Genomic DNA, 22,747 nt, shown 5'->3' on the forward strand with positions numbered 1-22,747 from the left:
ACGTAATGGCCAAACAAGCTCAGGCTGGACTTCACTTTTAAATAGGTACTAATTGTTGAATGCTATATAGATGTCACCAGGCCTCACTATATACACACAACCCCTGGTGTTGTTTTCCAGCAGGTAAACTGCCTGCTTCATTTGCAAACTATGTCGGCATATTCAATAAAAAAAACAGAGAATCTGGATTGCTTCTTGTGTGGATTCATCAAGCCTTGAAGAGAGGGAAGCGAATGCACAGCTTCTGGGTAGCGTAAGGAGGATGTCATTTTGTAATGGTCTCGGGCAAGGAGGAAATGTCCCAGTATGACTCTGAATTTGCAGATTTTCATTTTGCATTTCACATTTTTGTTTTTAGTATATTTAATATTTTGAAGACAATTGTTTTGTGTAATGCTGTTTTTGTGTGCGTAAAAAGTATCTTCCAGGGATGAACACGCTCATTAATCTGCACCCACACTGCTTCTGCAAAGAGCTTTCATAACATGGAAAGGTCACATCAGATCTCTAATTCTACAGTACATGAGAAACAATGAGGCTGCTCTTTTCTCCACATAATGTGAATGGTTAGGAAATTCACTTACTAGAGGATCTCAGATTGTTATAAATGAACTATTATTTAAAAAGTGCTGGTAAATTTGTATATTTTTAAATTTTCTAAAGCCTTGTACATACAATACGATTGTTGGCAGGGGATTGTCTGTTCCAAAATCTTACGTTAGTACGCTCCTGTTGACGATTGTTGTCCAACTTTCGGCCAACAAATGGATGACAGGCTAGTAAATTTTCGCCAGACAGCGGTTTGACATCAGATTTTTGTATGGTCAGTACACAAATCCGTCACAAAACACAGAGGGACAAACACGCATGCTCGGAATCGATGCCCACCAAACACAAAATTAGCAGAAGGGGCCCAAAGGGTGGCGCTCAAGAGCTGAAATTCCTTGTAGTATGTAATTACGTTCGTGTTTGTAGCACAACAATTGTGTAACGTTAGTGTGCAAGACAAGATCCTGGTATACGCCCTTTTGACAAAAATCTGCTGCTCGGTTGGCCAACGATCATATCGCGTGTACGAGGCTTTAGATGGAATAGAGACGCCTTTTTTTTTTTTTTTCTTTTTTTTTTTGCTCTGGCTACTGTTGGTTCACACCAGCAGCATTCAATACCTCACAGACCCTGGTGTGCAATGAAATGGTAGTGGTGCTGATGCACTGTAAACAGAATAATGCACTGTAGGCTTTTCTTATTTTCTTTTAGACCTTTATTCAGTTCTATTGGCCACAGTATGGTGCATTATGTTGCACCATGCAGTGCTAAAATATAGACTGCATGCTGTATGTACTTTTATTAAGTGCACCTAACCACAGTGCAGTGTTTTGCAAGCTCTAGCTCAGAAAGGATCAGGGAAATATTCTGATCCTTACTTACCACTACTTTTTCCTTAATTTTAGAGTATTAAAGTAAATGAAATACAGAAGTTGGATAAAGAATTTAATGCAATCTAAAAAAAATGATAGATGAATTTTCATTCCTTCCTACTTTTTCACCTCCACCCCTCTTTCCTATTTTGCTGGTTTCTTATAATAAAACATGCTCTCCTTCCAAGCAAATCCAGCATTGTCCTGCAGCAAACTGCTGTTCTGCTGCTTTCTGGATGCTTTGTGTATTCACTCCCGCAGCCTCTTGAGATATGTGACATAGCTATCCCAAAAGGTTAGGAGAGAATAACTGTGCCAGATTAAAAAATATATAGAAATGGTCTTTATATATTTTTAATTTTTGTGCAGGGTGAGGGGCTATGGAGGCAAGAACCTTTAAAGCGACCCGAGGAGTGTCGGATTCCTGAAACCTACCACTTGCTGTGCTTGCTCCTCACGACACCTGTATCATTAGTCATCCTCTGAGCATGACTGTTTATGTGATCTAGCTATATTCTATGTCATAATCTGTGTTATAAAGGGTAAGGCCGGGTTCACACTGGTACGACAAACACTCCGACATTGGGAGCTCATGTCGCATGATGTGTGAAAATCTATGTTTTCCTATGAGAGACATCTTAACTGGTCAGACACAAGTAGGTCTGACTTTGAAAATTCTCCCTGCACTACTTTGGTCCAACTTTGATCCTACTTCAGCCCATTGAATGTCACTGAAGTCGGATTGCAGTCTTAACCAAGGCATGTGACTTGTGCTCTGATCTTGAAGGGGAACTCAATGCCAAATTAAAAAAAAAAAACTGCATGGGTTCCCCCTCAAAGACCATACCAGGCCCTTTGGTCTGGTGTGGATTTTAAGGGGAGCACCCATGCCGAAAAAACATTGTGCAGTCCCCGTCCCCCCCAAATCCATAACAGACCCTTATCCGAGCATGCAGCCTGGCAGGTCAGGAAAGGGGGTGAGGATGAGCCCCGGGCGGTGATGTCTTAAGGGGCAGGGCCTTCAGGTGACGTTACATCGTGACCCTGTCCCGTGCCAATATTAGTAGTGGTACACCCCGCACTTAGCGTTAGAGTGGAAGAGAGTTTTGAGTCAACATCGGAAGAACAGAGGGAGAAGACAGGCGGAGAAGATCTGGGAAAACAGTGAGAAGACCCAGCATAGGGAGAAGAACTGGAGAGGGCTAGCAGACCCAGAGAGGGGAGAAGAACCAATAGAAGACATCAGCAGAGGTGGCAGAAGACCTGGGGAGGGGAGAAGTGATTGGAAGCGATGCCGGAGCTGCCTTAATAAACTACTTTAAAAACATGTGTAATGTGTTGTGTGTTTTTTTTTTTTTTTTTTTTTTTTTGGTGAATGGGTAGGAGTACAATGTACCCTATACTCATTCACATAGGGTGGTGGGCCCCCTTTGTTAAAGGGGGCTTCCAGATTGCGATAAGCCCCCCGCCCGCAGAACCCGTCGACCAACAACCAGGGTTGATGAGGACAAGGGCCTCTTCCCCACAACATGGGGACAAGGTGCTTTGGGGTGGAGGAGTAGCAAGGCCCCACCTGTTGTAATTGAATGGTATCAAATATGACCTTTCCTTTTCAGTCTTCAGCGCTCTAATGTTCTGTAAGAGACAATGCAATATGGCTACCTGGAGGTGTTCTGTACATAGATAGTGTAGAGAATGCCCCCCAGAAATGTAATTTACTGCTTGTGTGATTAGCTCACTGATTTTCCCAGAGATGTGCACGAAGATGCAAGACAGATTTTTGGTATCCTCTGCAACAAAAGTTTAATTTTTGGTGTGATACTCTTGAAGGGAAATCATGTCTAAAGCTGACCATACATTTATACAATTTTCTTGTATAACTTTCCTTTTAGATTTACCTTCAACTATGTAATGCAAGAGCCCGCCTGCTTGCATACAACATGAAAGTGTTTAGGTTTGACCTCATATTATAATATGGTTTTGGTAAATCTAAAGGCAAATTTGTACAACAAATTGCATAATGTATGGCTGGCCTAAAAGGATGTAGACCCAGCAGCTTTCCTCATTATAGCCCTGCAGCTTTAGCAGCCGCTTGCAAGAATCGTAAACAAATCTGGCAGGCTGGTTGTACCAAAGCTTAACGATCGATCAACTTGGTACATTTAGCCTGCTCATTATTGGTTTGAATTGGTTCAGCAGGAACTGGCCAAGATTCGAACCGTGTATGGCTAGACATTGCTCTTTTAAGCTGGCCATACGCCAATAGATTTCATTAATTCGGCCTGTAGGCTGAACTAAAGAAATCAAACATAATCCTCCACCCACACAAACTGCATTAATAAATGAATCATTCCTGCCAGGCTATTGTATTCTAGCAGCCACGGGCATCGGCTCTAATTGGCTGTGGGTGCGGTTTGTCCAACAATTTTCACTTCTAATCTTTTCACAAAAGTTGCTAGAGTAATACATGTTTTGCGGGTTGCCAGGACCAAATACTGTTGGAATTTCATCCAAAAATCTAACCATGTATGGTTAACTTTAGTTCTCTTCCAAGTTGAATAATGCCCAGCATCGTTTAACCTCCACTTCCTTTGAGCCCATGGACAAACCTCTTGAAGGTGCATAATCTCATCAGCCTAGGATCACAATACAGTGCTGCAGAGATTGGCACTGATAATTTAAAGTTAATGTAAACCCTCACCTATACCCGGTTAAGTGAACAGCCTCAGATGATACACAAAGATGAAACAAATCTCCCTACATAAGTTTTACATGTATACCTGCTGTCTTCAGCTTTATATACTTTTTAGAAAGTTCAGATAGTGTTAGGAGATTTTCTCTTCCTAGTAAGCACTGCAGTGAAGCCTGGGCATACAGCCAAGACCGCTGATTAGAGAAAAGGCACACGCCCCTTCTCCTTGTAGGTAGAGATTTTCAGAGTTTATAGTTGAATAGTTCAGGGCTCTCCTAATCTATTTATAACATTCTCCCCAACACAAAACTCTGACTGCTTTTATCCTATGTGAGGGAGAACTTGTCAGGAGTTATCAGGCTGATAACAGAAGAATGGAGCAGGAGACAGCTACGGTACATGGTGCTTTAAAGAGAAATAAGAAAACACTCCAGAGATATGTGCCCAGCTCAAATTTCATGAATCTGATTTACATCCACTTTAGGGGATAGTTTACAGGTTGTGGGACTGGCATTGAGTGTATCCTTTTATAAAAAAACAGTATTACTTGTAAAGCTGTTTTCTGTTAGCACTGGAATGCAGTCTGGCATTTGATTAATGGATCAGTGATGTGCAGTGTTTAATGGACTGTCCAGTTTAAGCGGACTCTTAATTGAGATGCAGGATGTCTTGGTGCACATAATAGGGTTAACACAGTGGAATTTCTCTGGCCTCACGGGCTGATTCTGTTATTTCCATTTGTAGGGGAATTTTCAGAATTCCAGAGAGAATTGTGTCCAGATGCTAAGACGGCTTCAGTTAAAAGTCCAAAGCTTTAATTTTCTCTTAAGTCTACATAGGTCCCTTTTTGGCTACAAAAGATCTATAGGTGCCAAAACGGTTATGACCTTCCTCTGAAGTTTCATTGGTTAGTTTGTCAGATTTATGGATACGGAATACCTTCTGCAAATTACAGCTAGGGTTGTCTCTGCACTGTAAATAGTCTCCTGCTCCCCAGAGCTGACACTTATTTTGGAGCCAAGACAATAGATGACTGAACAAAATAAACGGTTTAGTAAATGCATTAAAGTGACAGTAAACTCTGAATTGTAAAAATGTGTATTCTATTCAGGTATGTAATCTTAAAGTTTTTGTAAAGTCAAAAATAAAAAACATTGAACTGTCTTTGCATATTGTCTCACTTGTAATAAACAAATGTGATTTCTCATGTTTGCACTGTATTTCCTACTGCTGATGCTCTAATATACAAGGTTGATTCTGCCTGTGCTGCTCCTCCAAGTATACTGACCACAGTAGCATGGCACAGGATCCAAGCTACTGTGGTCAGTTTACATATTGCGCCATCACCCCAAAGATACAGGTGCGCTGCACAGGAGCACAGCGTGCCTGTATCTTCCATAATCAATGCAAAGCCCTGCCAATCTCTGCTCCTTAGATGGGAAGAGGGGGGGGGGGTTTGCTGCATACTCTGATCGTGTTCTATTGCCATTAAAATGCACATGCTCAACTACAATATTGCTTCAGGTTCTGATGTACTGTCCCAACATTGTTCACACTTACCAGTCTGTGCATCGCTGTGGAGCTGACAGCAATCACGTGATTTGCAGTTTGAAGCTGCACAACACAGCCAGCAAACACGTTTTTTTCTTAACAAAATAAACGCTGTGCAGTGAACCTTCATGTAATCAGTAGGCACATAAAGGTGTTTTTGGCAAGGTTAACAACCACTTTAACCACTTGACCCCTTCATGACCAGAGATATTTTTGCTGTATGACGCTGTGCTACTTTAATTGCCAATTGCGCGGTCATGCAACGCTATACATAAATAAAACTCATGTAGTTTCTTCCCCACTAGGTACATGATCCGGCACAGAAGAGCCACTTTGCGGCCGTGTGACGGCGTCATGCTGTTGGCAAGTAGTTAAAAAAACGGCCCAAATTTTCTTTTTTTTTTCTGGTGTGACCCAACTTCTTGTTAAAGGGTGGCTACAGTACTTTGAAAAAGTATTCATACCCCTTGAAATGTTCCACATTTTGTCACGTTACAACCAAAAGCGTAAATGTATTTTATTGGGATTTTATATGATGGACCAGCACAAAGTGCCACATTGTGAAGTGGAAGGAAAATGATAAATGGTTTTCAACGTTTTTTTCAAATACATATCTGAAAAGTGTGGCGTGCATTTGTGTTCAGCCCCCCTGAGTCAATACTTTTGTAGAATCGCCTTTTGCTGCAATTATAGCTTTGGGGATGTGTCTACCAGCTTTGCACAACTAGAGAGTGCCATTTTTGCCCATTCTTTGCAAAATAGCTCAAGCTCTGTCAGATTGGATGGATAGCTTCCGTGAACAGCAATTTTCAAGTCACAGATTCTCAATTGGATTTAGGTCTGGACATTGACTGAGCCATTCTAACACATGAATATGCTTTGATCAAAACCATTCCTTTGTAGCTCATGCTGTATGTTTAGGACCGTTGTCCTGCTGGAAGGTGAACCTCCGCCCCAGTCTCAAGACTTTTTTGCAGACTTGGAACAGGTTTTCTTCTAAGGGGTACCCTGTGTTTGGCTTCATCCATCTTCTCATCAACTCTGGCCAGCTTCCCTGTCCTGCTTAAGAATAGCATCCCCACAACATGATGCTGCCACCACCATGTTTTACGGTGGTAATGGTATGTTAAGGGGTGATGTGCAGTGTTAGTTTTCCGGCACACATAACATTTTGCTTTTAGGTTCAATTTTGGTTTCATCTGACCAGGGCACCTTCTTCCACATGTTTGCTGTGTCCCCCACATGGCCTCTCACAAACGGTAAACTGGACTTTCTATCAACCATGGCTTTTTGCTACTCTTCCATAAATACCAGATTTGTGGAGTGCACGACTAATAGTTGTCCCGTGGACAGATTCTCCCACCTGAGCTTTGGCTCTCTGCAGCTCCTCCAGAGTTATTATGGGCCTCTTGGCTGCTTCTCTTATTAATGCTCTTCTTGCCCATCCTGTCAGCTTAGGTGGATGGCCATGTCTTGGTAGATTTGCAGTTCTGCTATACTCTTTCCATTTTCGAGTGATGGATTGAACAGTGCTCCGTGAGATGTTCAAAGCTTGTGATTTTTTTTTTTTTTTTTTTTTTTATAGCCTAACCCTGCTTTAAACTTCTCCAACTTTTATCTCTGACGTGTCTGGTGTGTTCCATGGCCTTTGTGATGCTGTTTGTTCACTAAGGTTCTCTAAAAAACCTCTGAGAGCTTTACAGAGCAGCTGTATTTATACTAAGAATAAATTACACACAGGTGCACTAGATTTACTAATTGGGTGACTTCTGAAGGCAATTCATTCCACTAGATTTTAGTTAGAGGCTGCTTTCACATTGAGGCGCTTTACAGATGCTATAGCGCTAAAAATAGCACCTGTAAAGCGCCTCTCCTCTCACTCCAGTGTGAATCCGCATGCTTTCACAATGAAGCGGTGCGCTTACAGGACAGTAAAAGTCTGGCAAGCAACATCTTTGAATCTATAATGCCCCCGCCCATTGAAATTAATGGGCAGCGCCGCCAAAACCACCACTGCAGCACCGCTTTGCGGGTGGTTTTAACCCTTTTTTTGGCCATTACCGGGAGTTAAACGCCCCTGGCTAGCGGCCAAATAGTGCCACTAAAACGCTAAAAATAGCTGCGCTTTACCAACAACCTCCCCCAACGCCTCGGTGTGAAAGCACTCCCAGATATTTATTTGTAAAAAACATTGCAGAAAAATAAATACTATAAATAGCTGCGCTAAGTGTGACAGTGGGGTCACTTTGGACACAGGGTGAATAAAAGAAACCCCCGATATGGTCTGTGATAGCCATATTCAAGGCTGTATAATACATTGTGGATAAGTTGGATGTATATTGTATGTGGGGGTTAAGTGTCATTGCTGTGGGGAATTAAGTTGTTTTGCATTTCTATTGTTCATTTAAGTCTATTCTTGTGTGTATTGTAAAGTGCCAGACAGACTGGCTGCTAACCCTTTGTGGAAAAGATGTGTATTGGGTGGGATCGTTTGAAGCATAGCAGACGTCTTGGGATGTGTGGGTGGAGCTGGGCTCTTGTTCATGTTAAAGCATGTGCCTTGAATTGTGTATAAAAATACAATGTTGGTTTTTAATAAAGTCATTCCTACTACAGAAGGGACAGAGTGCGTCTCGTCTTTTTGCCAGAGGGATCGGCTCCTATAGGAAAGGGTCGTTTAGCTGTGGATATTGGTACCGAGTGGATGTGTGTCTCGGAGAGGGAACATCGTAAACGGCGTTAACCCCCTTTATATTAGGGGAGCCGTTACACTAAGGTTTTGAGCTTGGTTGCTGCCGCCATACAAATCTACAGCCCCCTGCAGGAGGCCGTGGATGTATAAAGTTTTTATAAAAAGAATATAGGGCCCAAGGCACTACCCCAAAATTATAAACCCTCAATCGGTATTAAAAGGGTTTCCAAAGTCCTCTCTATCTACATGGGAAGAAACCCTCTAAAGGAAGAGAGACAAGGTTACTCTATATCTTCTCTAATACTAGGAACATGCTACATATTAAGTTGGGCTATAATATCCAGTAAAACCACCAGATCATCCACATGGAGTGCCAGCCTACGATGAGTGCACGTATAACATACACTCAAAATAAGCAGATCGAACACACCGGCCTCTACATGCACACTCCCAAAGCTATTATATGAGGCATTACATAATATCGAAAAAGGATTCAACAAATAAAATAAAGTGAAAAATAGTAATAATTGTGAATATTGATATCAAAAAGAATATATATATATATATATATATATATATATATATATATATATATATATATATATATATATATATATATATAAAATTATTCATCAATAGTCCATATAGCATTAAAAAACAAATATTGTGCAAAAAAACAGTTCTCCAAAGTCCATAAAGTGCAAAGTGTGCAAAAACGTCTTTAAAAATTGTGTACAACCACCAAATATTTTTATGTACAGTATATACCCCAAAAACCTTCCAAAAGTTTTATATATACTAAAGTACATAGTCAATGTGTGTCTGGTCTCAGAAGCTGTGACGTGAATCACAAATAGGAATAACACATCAGGTTAAATGTGACTTTGGTGCTTGGTCAAAATAATCCAGTGACTTCCGTGCTCGCCCACTTGGGTCCTCACTCACCAGATCCTTGTCCCCCAAGGGGGTAAAGTGCATGTAGTCCCTCAGTGTCCAGCTATTTCCGTTCGATTCATTCACCTCCTTTCACTCATCAGTGTCCTTTATACCTGGGATGGTCCCCCTTTATTTTGTAAAAGGCTTGTGGCAATATGATGGATCCTCAGAGAGAACAGAAGGCGGCGGCTCCCATAGTGCAGTATTTTAATGACCAAAAATCATTTATTAAAAACTCATACAGTCCAAATATTATACAGTAAAACCACCAGAGCGTGGCCAAGAACGGCCGAGTGCGGCCGAAAATACCCGGAAGCCGCCGAGAACTACCGAGCGCCGCCGAGATACACAGGACATCCACTCTGTATCTCGGCAGTGCCATTTTTAAATGGAAAACACACAGACAATGCTGACAACACACACACAGACAATGCTGACAACGCTAAATGGATGGCTGCAAATGATACTGACAAGGCTGCATTGATGGGCATTTAAATGTAAGTTTTTTTTCCTCGAACTTCCCTCCTAAAAGTTTTTTTTTTTTCTTTTTAAATTCCCTCCTAAACTTGGGGTGCGTGTTATACGCCGATAAATACGGTGTGTGTGTGTGTGTGTGTGTGTGTGTGTGTATATGTATGTATGTATGTGTGTGTGTGTGTGTGTGTGTATATATATATATATCTATCTATCTATCTATCTATCCAGGTGAGGATGCTGCAGTACCTTTACGATCTATAGGAACATGACAAACTACAGTATAGTTCTTCTGATGATCAAAACCTGAGAAGTACACCAAACAAGCAATATTTCAGGAATCGTCATATAACAAATACCATGCGATACCTGAGATTGACCTATGTTTTTATTTAAAATCAAGTCCAGGGGTCCACTCAAGGACATAAAAATAAGGAAATATCTGAGGATTAAAAAAGAGACAGAAAAGAAAAAGGGGAGGGTAATTATCCCATAAACCTCCTGATGCGCAAGAGGGCATCGCCCCTACCAAGAGGCCAGAAAGCTATAAAGGGTGAGTGAAAAAAGGACCCCAAAAATGTGCACAAAGAGCACTTTAACAGACTCCACTTACAGGAATCCAGCAGTAAATAACCAAAAATAAAAATGAAAGAAAAAAACGGAAAAAAGAAAGGCGTAAGAGTAGCAAACCAAGGAAAAAGGAATCGCGGAGAAGAAAGTAAGCTCCTTCCTGGGGGATTCAAGGCCAGCACTGGCAGGCTTGTTAGAATTTCTTATAGGTCTAAAAAGCAAGAAGGTGGGTTTATCGCTGATCCAGCCAAGGTTGCTAAATCTTACGGAATTTGTCCCTAGTGTCTACGAGTATCGTGGTAAGCTTCTCGTTCATCAACCTACCATGCACCCGTCTCTTCACCTCCTCAAAAGAGAGGAGAGGTGTTTTTTACGCTTCGCAATGGTTTGTTTAGTAGCCATAAAAATGTGTGTTGCCAAGATGCATTCTCATTTCGTTAACCCTAAGATGGGCTTATGAAGTAGAGCTTCCCCCACGGGTCCTTGCGTATATTAAAATGAGAGCATATTGAACAAAGCGTTCACCTTAATCCGCAGCCTTAAATTTGGTTCATGTCCGCCATGTGTGCTTCATATCGCCCAAATCAGAACAACCCCTAAAACATAACGCTGGATACATAGGATGGTATTTTGCTATTCTCATTGGGGTGTAATCATCTGGACATAGCTTTGTACGAATTCTCTAGGGCTATGATGTTATGGGAAGAACGAGAAAGGGCCTCCCACATCTTGGGCCGGTCCTTGTGGGTTTTAAGGGCTCCAAAATCTGCAGTAAGAGGGGGTTGAATGACTGAGGCTTCCATCTTCAACCGGTCTTCCTGCTCGGTTTGTGCGCTCGGGCCACCGTGTGATGACATCACTCTCACGCATTTGCGCAGAGTCACAGGCCAGTGACATCACCAGCTGCATGCGGTGTGAGTATCTCATACACAGTTCAAGTTTAGGAGTTTAGCTTTGTTTGAGCTAAGTTGGTTTTGCCTTTGTGTTCTGTCCACCCAGATGCAATGACATCATCTGTCATTTGCTAGTTGGTTCTATTTCATTCTGTTGTCTAAAAGTTCACTGTCATAGCATAAAAAAATTGGGATATCATCCCAAAAAAATAAAAACAACTGAGCAGGCGGAGATGGATAATGTCAGTGTGTCCAGATTTCTTAAGATGGTTCTAGATTGTAAGCTCTAACGAGCAGGGCCCTCTGATCCCTCCTGTATTTTTTTTTTTTTGTAACTGTACTGTCTGCCACATGTTGTAAAGTGCTGCGCAAACTGTTGCTGCTATATAAATCCCGTGTAATAATAATAATAATTGATTCTTAAACATAATTCCAAGCTGCTATCTAGGGATTGTGAGGTTATATTTACAGAGTGCATTGTTGCAATGGATGCAGGGAGGGAGACATTTTGAACTTTTAGGAAATGTACAGCTGCTTACAATATGAAAATGAATTGTGTAGAAATAATTTATAGTGTATTCACTAGGCATTTCTGGTCCGATTTTTGTCTGATGTATTTTTACAAATCTGTTTGTCTTTTGCAGCCAAAGACCACGGGCCAAGCCTTGTTGTGCCAAGTATTCATGCATCTGAATGTGGTGGAGACAGACTATTTTGGTATTGAGTTCCAGACAGCACAGTCACAGTGGGTATGTAACGCTACTATATTTCACTTTACATTCTCAACTCTATTTATATCAGATTTACTGTTTTCTTCTTTGCATAACTTATTTGTGGATTATTGCTTAAAGGGGATGTAAACCCTCAAGGTTTTTCACCTTAATGCATTAAGGTGAAAAGCCTCCTGTGCTGCAGCAGCCCCCCAGAGCGCCCCTTTTACTTCCTGAACCTGGTCTTTCCAAATCATTGGATTTGATTGACCGCAGCGGAAGCCAATGATGGCACTGCTATCCATCTATCCAATCAGGACCTGAGACAACGGCTGGAGCAGGTGTGCTTGTCCCCGATGCAGGAACGATCGGGATCAGGTATGTAAAAGGGGGGGCTCTGAGGGGCTGGTGTACTACAAGAGGGTTTTCATAGAATGCATTGAGGTGAAAAACCCAGAGAGTTTACAACCCCTTTCAAGCTTGTGTAATAATTTAAAAAAGTGGATGGAAGCCGAAGTTACACTCTCTGCATAACTCAGTGAGGAGAACTCTGAGAATTGATTGGAGGGAAGGGACACAACCCCTTTCACACCTCCCAAAAATAAAGCTGGGACTTCCATCACCTACTGTATGCTGGAGATCCTCCCCGTCACCATTTTTCTCTTGGTGTTTGGAAAACTTGTCAGAAGTGATTCATGCTGATAGCAGAGGAATGAAGCAGCAGACAATTGACGCTTAGTGCTCTTAACCACTTGCCGCCCGCCCCGCCGTCAAATGGCAGTGGGGCTGTGTAGCTCTCGTTCTGGGTGGACGTCATTACGGTGCCCAGAGCGGCCGTGCCGTGTTCCTAGGACACGGCGCAACCCCAATCTCTCTAAAGATCTGTAGCCGTGGCTCTTTAACCATGTCATCAACTGTGTCCAATCACAGCCAGTCACATGTAAATGCGGATGCCGGTAATTGCAAGACAGAGTGACCGAGACAGAGTCACACTGACAGAGTGTGAGGAGAGGAGAGCCGATCAGCGGCATCTCCTCACAGAGGACATCTAGGCATTGTAATCAGGGCACTGACAATCAGTTCGCTGATTACAATAAAGCACCCACAAGTGTAAGCAATCGGTACCCATTAGTGATGCCAGTCAGTGCTGGCTATCACTGATGCCCATCAATGCCACCCATCAATGCCCATCAGTGCTGCCTATCAGTGCCCATTTGTGCAGCATATTCTTGCCGCCTCATCAGTGCCCATCAGTGCAGCCTATCAGTGCCCATCAGTGAAGGAGAAAAATTACTTATTTACAAAATTTACTGACCGAAACTAAGAAAAAAATTTTTTATTTTATTTTTTTCAAAATTTTCCGTCTTTTTTTTTTTTTTTGGGGCGGGGAAATAACCCCAGACGTGATTAAATAGCACCAAATGAAAGCTCTATTTGTGTGAAGAAAATGATAAACACTTCACATGGTTACAGTGTAGCATGACCGAGCAATTGTCATTCAAAGTTCAAAGTGTGGCAGCGCTGAAAAATGGCTTGGGCAGGAAGGGGTGTACGTGCCCTGTATTGAACTAGTTAATTGAGACAAGTGCACACTATCGAAGGATATACTTTCTTCAAATTTAATTTCTGAGGTTTACAAACACTTTAACTTTGATGCAGCACACAAAGCAGTTTCTTTTATAAAGTCTCATGAATATTACTGTTTATATCACAGGCTAAAATAAATAAAAAATCTTTTTACTTATGGCATATAGGCCAAATGGTGCTTTTAGAATCTTAATGGTAAACCTAATTGAAACAACATGAACTTGTGTATCAAAGTGTGAAAAAAAAATAAACCACTCCAGGCAAATATATAAAAATGCGGCTTAATTCTGTGTTTGTTTAGAAGTTTTGAAATCCTGCTTCAATTGATTTACTGTAATCACCCAAAAAATGTAATTATATTAAGTTGCCTAACACCAGCTTAAAGTGGTAATCAAGCCTATAGTTGGGAGTATCTGCTCTGTAGGCTAGGGTAAGTTTTTAGGTAGATTTACAAAAGGAAGAACCTTTAGAGTGAACTTATCAATGTTATGATGTTTTCAAGGGTCTTTATCACGAGGGCTCATTTAGGGACAGTTAACACCAGACGCAGTTCCATGCGCATTTTTTCTGCACTAAAAATGCATGCACAGTGGTTTCCGTGTATTCCAGTCAGTTTCTGGTGCAGAAACTGATCGGAAACTGACCGGAACTGACTGAACTGGTGCAGAAAAAACAGAGCTGCATTGAACTACATCTGCTGTGAACTGGCCCTAACACCACGTGCATTAATATGCATTGTTCAAGCCAATATACATTGCTTCCAAAAGGCTTTGTTCAAACCAATGCATGGCATTCATGTGCTTTTAGTCAAATTGTAACATGCTGCAGTAAAACGCATCACAGCACGCTGTAACAGGTTGCGACACATCACCCTACTGCTATGCTTGTTAAAGAATACATAAACCCAACACATTATTGATATGTGCCTGCTGTACCATGTACAGTATTTGTAGGAAAAATGATCCTGCTCTCTTAGTATTGCTTCATTTGTGTGAATTCCTGCTAGTCCTTCTGCTTTCCTATTAAAAACTAACCACACTAGGAATGAGAGCATAGCGTGGCCAGTTTTCTGCCAATACTGAGAACTCGGTCTGCTTCCCTCAAATAACCGGACCCCCCGCGCAGAGCCATTCAGTGGGTAGATCAGTGCACTGATGTTTCTCCTCATCCAGATCTCTAAGCTTCCTTATGCAGACAGCATGTGATCATTAAAAAAAAAAAAATAAAAGTAGGAGGGGTTAATAAATATAAATAAATATATATTACAAACACACACGTTATGTTTTGCCATTTTTATTTTTTAAACTGAATGGGTTGTTGGTTTACAAGGTAAGCGTGGTGTATTTTGGTGCCTGCTGTGAAAATTAAACCTGGGCATCAATACAGTGCATTAAGCAATTTGATGTCAATGCATGGCAACTCAGTCAAGTGCAGTTAAAGCAAGCTAAATATAAAGGACATATTGTGCATTAGCCTAAGGATTACCTCTATATATACATTTTTCAACACATAGTTAATTTGCATTGACTTATCTCCGCCACCTCTACGTTCTTTTGCTGGAGTGTATCTTAAAACCCTAGTACATGTACAATTATTAGTAAACATTTTGTATTTTGGCAGTAACATATACAGTATATCCTCATGCAGATCAGTTTGCTCTGCTCAGTTGCTAAGATTTTTGTTGGCGCTACAGTTCTAAGCACAATGTTCCTAAAGCCAGAGTAATGCAGTTCATGTGGCATGTTTAATTGGTTAAATGTTGGGTGGATAAAATATATCATTTAGTATCCGAGAATTTGGTTTATCTGATGTGGAAATTCCCTTTTGAAAAAGTCATAATTCAGCTGACTGCCATTTTTATATTTTTTTTCCATTCTGGGCAGCACATACTTTTCCAGTATGGTCTGTGGTGTTAATCTCCAACCAGTTATAAATGTAGCATATGGTAGGAATGAAATTATGTCAATATTTGCCATGTGTCAGTATGTGTTTTGATTTCTGTTCCTGCGGAAGAAATTTTATCTAGCCAGCAACTGCAGATTTATATTTTAGTGTGTGTGTGTATATGTATGTATGTGTGTGTGTGTGTGTATGTGTGTGTGTGTGTGTATGTATGTGTGTGTGTGTGTATGTATGTGTGTGTGTGTATATGTATGTGTGTGTGTATGTGTGTGTGTATATGTATGTGTGTGTGTATGTGTGTGTGTATATGTATGTATGTGTGTGTGTGTGTGTATATGTATGTATGTGTGTGTGTGTGTGTGTGTGTGTGTGTGTGTGTATGTATGTGTATATGTATGTGTGTGTATGTGTGTATATATATATATATACACACACACACAGTTCCAAAGGTTGCTGCACTTAAAAAAATTGTTGCTTTAGTCCATCAAATCTTTGGAAAAAGATTACAAGCAAGCAAGTTATTCCAGACAAAATTTTTACAATCATCTGTTCAGGCAAAGATTAACGCTTCGGGCCGATTTGTTTGCGCCCTTCCTTAGATCAGTCAGAACACATCTGAGGTTTTTCACCACAATCATCTGGCACTAGATTGAAAGCTGTATGCGGTTCTCCTCTACACTTCACTCTATATAAAATATGAAAATATATATATTAGTGATGCACCGAAATTTCGGCCGCCGAAACATATCGGCCGAAAATGCCCTTTTCGGCAATTTGCCGAAAGAGAAAAACGGCCGATAATGGAGCCAAAAATGGGTCGTGGCCTGGGTGGGGGCGGGGCTCCGCCCCCGCCCCTGGAGACGCCAATCATGGGGGGGTGTATAGCGCAGGAGAGCCGCCTCCGCCTCCTGTTTGATCACAGCGCCTGGAACATCACAGCTTTCATTTCAATAGCTGTGTGTTCCCGGTCGCGCGCCATCACGTACAGCTCCTCCCCCTTGTCCGGGCACTTAGACAGACAGATCATCCCCAGGATTGGACGGATGATCTGTCTATCAAAGTGCCCGGACAAGGGGGAGGGGCTGCGTGTGACGGCGCGCGGCCGGGAACACACAGCTATTGAAATGAAAGCTGTGATGTTCCCGGCGCTGTGATCAAACAGGCGGCGGAGGCGGCTCTCTTCCCTGCACAGGCTGGCTGCAATGGGACACGCAGGCTGCAATGGGACACGCAGGCTGCAATGGGACACGCAGGCTGCAATGGGACACGCAGGCTGCAATGGGACACGCAGGCTGCAATGGGACACGCAGGCTGCAATGGGACACACTGGCTGCAATGGGGCACACTGGCTGCAATTGGGCACACTGGCTTGCAATGGGGGATGCCTCCTGTACCACGTCCTCTGTCTCTGACCATCTCCTGTACCATGTCCCCAGTCTGACCATCTTCTGTACCACGTCCCCAGTCTCTGACCATCTCCTGTACAACGTCCTCTGTCTCTGACCATCTCCTATACCAGTGATGGCGAACCTTTTTGATCCCGAGTGCCCAAACCGCGACGCAAAACCAACTTATTTCTTTCAAAGTGCCAACACAGAATTAAACCTGCCAGCTTTGAATGAGCCCTAAGGGACCAAAAAGAATGCAGAATGCACTGTGCAACATACACTGACCTACCTGACCATTGCATTCACCTACATGACACATGCACTACCTGACACATGCACTCACCTACATGACCATTACACTCACCTAAATGACACATGCACTCACCTACATGACACATGCACTACCTGACACATGCACTCACCTACATGACCATTACACTCACCTACATGACACATGCACTCACCTACATGACACATGCACTCACCTACATGACACATGCACTCACCTACATGACCATTACACTCACCTACATGACACATGCACTCACCTACATGACACATGCACTCACCTACATGACCATTACACTCACCTACATGACACATGCACTCACCTACATGACACATGCACTCACCTACATGACACATGCACTCACCTACATGACACATGCACTCACCTACATGACACATGCACTCACCTACATGACACATGCACTCACCTACATGACACATGCACTCACCTACATGACACATGCACTCACCTACATGACACATGCACTCACCTACATGACACATGCACTCACCTACATGACACATGAACTCACCTACATGACACATGAACTCACCTACATGACACATGAACTCACCTACATGACACATGCACTCACCTACATGACCATTACACTCACCTACTGTACATGACACATGCTTCCTGCACTACTAACATGCCCCCACACAGTACAATGTAAATCGGAGGATCCACCCTCCTCCTTATCTTTCTATTGCCTCATCGTCCAGCTCTCCCCAGACAGCATTGAAGGAATCCCCGACATCCGGCCATTCCTCGATATCCCTGGATGCCAGCTAGCAGCCATTGCACCTCTCCCCATGGAAAATCAGCTCCCAGCACCGCCCCTCCCCCTTCTCTTTTTCACAGGCTGCACTAGGACAGACTGAACCAAAGTCGTCCTGGAGCAGGGGGAGCTGACATAGGGTACCTGCAAAAAGGAATCCCTGAATGCCTTACCAGAAGTGTAGGGGTCCGGGGGAGGCAATAAGCTGCTGAACAGAGTCTGGATGGTGGAGAAAGAAGAATTTTACACTTAAATGACACACAAGGAATAAGATGACTGGCTGTCCACTCCCCTGCCGATGTCACTAGCAATGAAGCAAGGAAGAGAGCCGGCTCCTCCCTGCCTGCAACGTCAGTGCAAGTGACTGACTGGCTGGGGGATTCCCCTGGCGTGCCGACAGGGAGGGCTTGACGTGCCAGCTGTGGCACGCGTGCCATAGGTTCGCCATCACTGTCCTATACCGTGTCCCCAGTCTGACCATCTCCTGTACCGTGTCCCCAGTCTGACCATCTCCTGTACCGTGTCCCCTGTCTCTGACTACCTCCTGTACCATGCATGCAGTCTCTGACCACCTCCTGTACCATGCATGCAGTCTCTGACCACCTCCTGTACCATGCATGCAGTCTCTGACCACCTCCTGTACCATGCATGCAGTCTCTGACCACCTCCTGTACCATGCATGCAGTTTCTGACCACCTCCTGTACCATGCATGCAGTCTCTGACCACCTCCTGTACCATGTCGCCAGTCTCTGACCACCTCCTGTACCATGTCGCCAGTCTCTGACCACCTCCTGTACCATGTCGCCAGTCTCTGACCACCTCCTGTACCATGTCGCCAGTCTCTGACCACCTCCTGTACCATGTCGCCAGTCTCTGACCACCTCCTGTACCATGTCGCCAGTCTCTGACCACCTCCTGTACCATGTCGCCAGTCTCTGACCACCTCCTGTACCATGTCGCCAGTCTCTGACCACCTCCTGTACCATGTCGCCAGTCTCTGACCACCTCCTGTACCATGTCGCCAGTCTCTGACCACCTCCTGTACCATGTCGCCAGTCTCTGACCACCTCCTGTACCATGTCGCCAGTCTCTGACCACCTCCTGTACCATGTCGCCAGTCTCTGACCACCTCCTGTACCATGTCGCCAGTCTCTGACCACCTCCTGTACCATGTCCCCAGTCTCTGACCACCTCCTGTATAAATATTTTTTAAAAACAGTCATTTTCGGTATCGGTGCTGTTTCGGCATCGGTTTTCGGCCTAGTGTATTTTTCATTTTCGGTATGGATTTCGGCACCAAAAAACCCATTCGGTGCATAATATAATATATTTAGAATCATATTTAGGCCTTGTGCATCCTTTTGACATTTACAGCAGCTGCTTTTGGCTGTAGACGTTATTTTTTTTTCTACAGTGATTAAACTCTCCATGTTATCTTATGTGTTCACGCACACATAGGCTGTTATCAATTGTTTTGGGCAGTAAAAAACCCAAAACTATTGAGTTCTGAGAGATGTTTTTCAGCTGTAAAAACGCTCTAACAATGATAAACCCTCAAAACTCTCGCCAGCATTTAAAGAGGGATTCCACCAAAAAAAAAAAAAATTAAAAGCCAGCAGCTATAAATACTACAGCTGCTGACTTTTAATAAATGGACACTCACCTGTCCCGGGTTCCAGCGAGGCCGATCGATCGCTCGGCTGCTGCCGCCACCATTCTAGGTGAGGGAATCAGGAAGTGAAGCAAATCGGCTTCCCTTCCCGGTTCCCTACTGCGCATGCGCGAGTTGCGCCGCGCAATAGGAAATCTCCGCGCTGTCACTGGGACCCGTGTGTGTCCCAGCAGACAGCACGGCAGGGCAGGAAATGGCGTAGACTCCCACGGGAGTCTATGCCCGGAAGTGGGTGTAAATACCTGTCTTTGACAGGTATCTCCACCCCCCTCCCCCCTGAAAGGTGTCAATTGTGACACCGGAAGGGGGGAGGGATCCGATCAGCGGAGGTTCCACTTTAGGGTGGAATCCCGCTTTAAGATTTTTGAGAAAAAAAAATGTTCTTCCAAAAAAACAAACACTAAACGCTATTGCAAAAATGGTGAAAAACTCACTGCAAAACTACTGACATTTTTTATGTTATGCATGAGGCCTTAAAGTTGACATATTGTTCTGCCCAGATGTGAATAGATCTAGCTACCATTTTTCCTTTCTTTCAGCTGTTAGTAAGGTTCTCTGTTTTCTTGCTGGTCAGTTGAGGACTTCCAAGTTATACTGCTGTCTATAAGAGAATTTGGCACTGGTATCAATCCTTCAACCATGTAGTGCAAGGGCCTGCCTGATTTGCATACAAATTAAAACTGTTTGACCTTTTATTATATGGTTTTAGTAAATCTTTAGGAAGAAATTGAAAGAAAATTGTATAGTGTGTATCCAGCTTTAGACGGCGCTACATTTCTACATCTACATCATATCTACAGCTACTGGTAGATTCAAATCCTGGAAAGCTCTCAAGTTGTCCAAGCAGCTCAGGTTCCCAGTTTATGATCTACACTGGGGTTCTCTCTGCAGCAGACCTGGAGTTTGCATAATACTCCTCCATTGAGATTAGACCAGTACGTCTGGGGATTCCCTATGGCGTTCTCCATCTGGGGCTGAGGCAATTTTCCTGTCCCCATCTCTGCAACTCACTGTTGCGAGTATCTGGCAGGATTTTTTTGTATTAAGATCACCTCTGTTTAAATACCGAGGGAACATATATGCTATTTTGCTACACTAGCAATTGTAGCTGGCTGGCAATTTCTATGTAGAGATTTAAAATTCCCACATCTGTGTATTTACCCACCCATGCACATTTGAGAACGTTTCCTAAATGCCACACTATAGCGTTTGGCAACATACGTGGGTAAACTCCTTCCAGCCCGGTTCCCAGTCCACCTGCAAGGTCCGGCACTCAGTCTTCCTCAACTTCAAACAAGGTCTCTACATGCACCCGCATGTATGCTCGGTAGTGACATAATTGCGGCTCCGACCAGTCACAGCGCTGGAGCCCATGAACCCAAAAGTAACTCGTGAAAGATGACGGCTGTGGGAGCAGAGTGTGGGCGGCACTGCAGGCCATTGTTGTAAGGTAAGTGTTTCATAATGAGCTTGTATATGATGCATACTAGCTCATTATGCCTTTTTGTCTTGCAGGGTTTTTTTTTGGGGGGGGGGGGCACTTTCAGAGGTTTACAACCTATTTAAAGTGATTATTTAGAGGTTGGTTAAATGAGGGTCTTTTTTTTTCCCCCCAGAGAAGGGCTTTAAAACCCTTTTTTACTATAGATATATTTTTTTTCTTCTAATTGTCTTCATGAATTGTGTCATTTTTGTGCTGAAGTTTGGTATGCGTTTCACATAATTGGTAGTAGCAAGTGAGAGACTGCATAAGAAGATCCACCCATGATATTCTGTTTTTAATTATTACAATATAGCACTGTCAATGTCCATAAAAAGCAAACTCTATGTGTTTCTATTTTAGGTGTGGTTGGAGAATCTAAAATTTGTATGCAAGCAGCTGCGCAGTAAGTTGACTTATTATTTTGTTTGATGAGTGGGTTGATTTGTCACAACTTTCATAAACATTTGTAATACCAATATAGCTGTACGTGACTGATGGGGAAGGATTGTGTTGTTAGAAAATTTTACTTTCCAACGCCTAATATAAACAAATTGCAGTGTGACTGTTTTGGAAATAGTTGATATAAAACCTAGTTGTACATGTGTGTAAAATATATAAAGAAATTTGTTAGAAATTTTTGCAAATTTATTAACCAGTTAATGACCTCACTGTAGCTGAATGACGGCTATAGTGCAGCTAGATAACTCTGGGAGGGCGTACATTGACGTCCTCCCAAAATCCCTCTCCCGCGCACCCGGGAATATCTGTGACCTGGCACATCACGGATCACGGTAAATGGCGGCCATTTACCGCGCAATCGCTCCATCAAATTACGGAGTGATCACTTGTAAAAAAAACAGCATTGTTTCCAGTTACTTTCTCTCCTCTCTGTACCGATCAGTACAGTGTGAGCGGAGAGGGGAGACATAGGGTGCAGCAGCGCTGTGGGCTGGATCTGTAGTGCCCACAGTGTTGATATGTGCCAATTGCAGCCTCATCCAGCCATCCATGATGTCATACTCCTCCAGCAATCCATCCATGCTCAGCCATCCGTCCATACTCCGTAATACTCATCCATCCATCCATCCATCCATGCTCAGCCATACCCAGTCGTGCTCAGCTGTACTTGCGTACTCGGCCATACTCATTCATGCTCAGTCATCCCATCCATACTCTGCCATCCCCATCCATGGCTCATCCATCCCACATCAGTTCTCTTCCATGCCACTATAGTGCCTCACAAAAGTGTAATAGGTAGTCAAATTTAGATTTGAAATATATGCCCCTAGAACACCTGATGGTGCTCCCCGCATGTTGGGCTTCTGTATGTGCCCAGGCTGTGGAAAAGTCTCCCACATGTGGTATCGCCCTACTCAGGAGGAGTAGGAGGAGAATCTATTTTGGGGTTTAATTTTTGGTATGTGCATGCTATGTGTTAGAAATATTGTATACATGGAGGACTTTGTGTAAAAATAAAAAAAATGACATGTTCAGAAGACTCATTATGCCTCATAGATTATAGATTGAGTTGTTTTTATAAAATGGGGTCCTTTTTTGGGCATTTCCATTGTCCTGGTGCTCCAGGGCCTTCAAAAGTGTAAGAGGTAGTCAAGAAATCATATGTGTAATTTATGCTCCAAGAACGCCTGATGGAGCTTCCTGCATGTTGGGCCTCTGTATGTGGCCAGGCTGTGTAAAAGTCTCA

The 22,747-nt window shown here is 43.0% G+C and overlaps 1 protein-coding gene across 1 annotated transcript in view; it reads left to right on the top strand.

Annotated features, from left to right (window-relative positions):
• Window positions 1-22,747, top strand: part of FARP2 (FERM, ARH/RhoGEF and pleckstrin domain protein 2) — a 205,809-nt gene that overhangs the window by 50,634 nt on the left and 132,428 nt on the right. Inside the window, exons 3-4 of the mRNA XM_077488426.1 lie at window positions 11,874-11,978; window positions 21,403-21,445. Of these exons, the coding sequence (XP_077344552.1) occupies window positions 11,874-11,978; window positions 21,403-21,445 (148 nt within the window). The remainder of the gene's footprint in view (window positions 1-11,873; window positions 11,979-21,402; window positions 21,446-22,747) is intronic.

Source organism: Lithobates pipiens, unplaced genomic scaffold (genome assembly GCF_037356315.1).
Source record: "Lithobates pipiens isolate NorthernLeopardFrog02 unplaced genomic scaffold, aLitPip1_a1.2 Scaffold_18, whole genome shotgun sequence".
Lineage (NCBI taxonomy): Eukaryota > Metazoa > Chordata > Amphibia > Anura > Ranidae > Lithobates > Lithobates pipiens.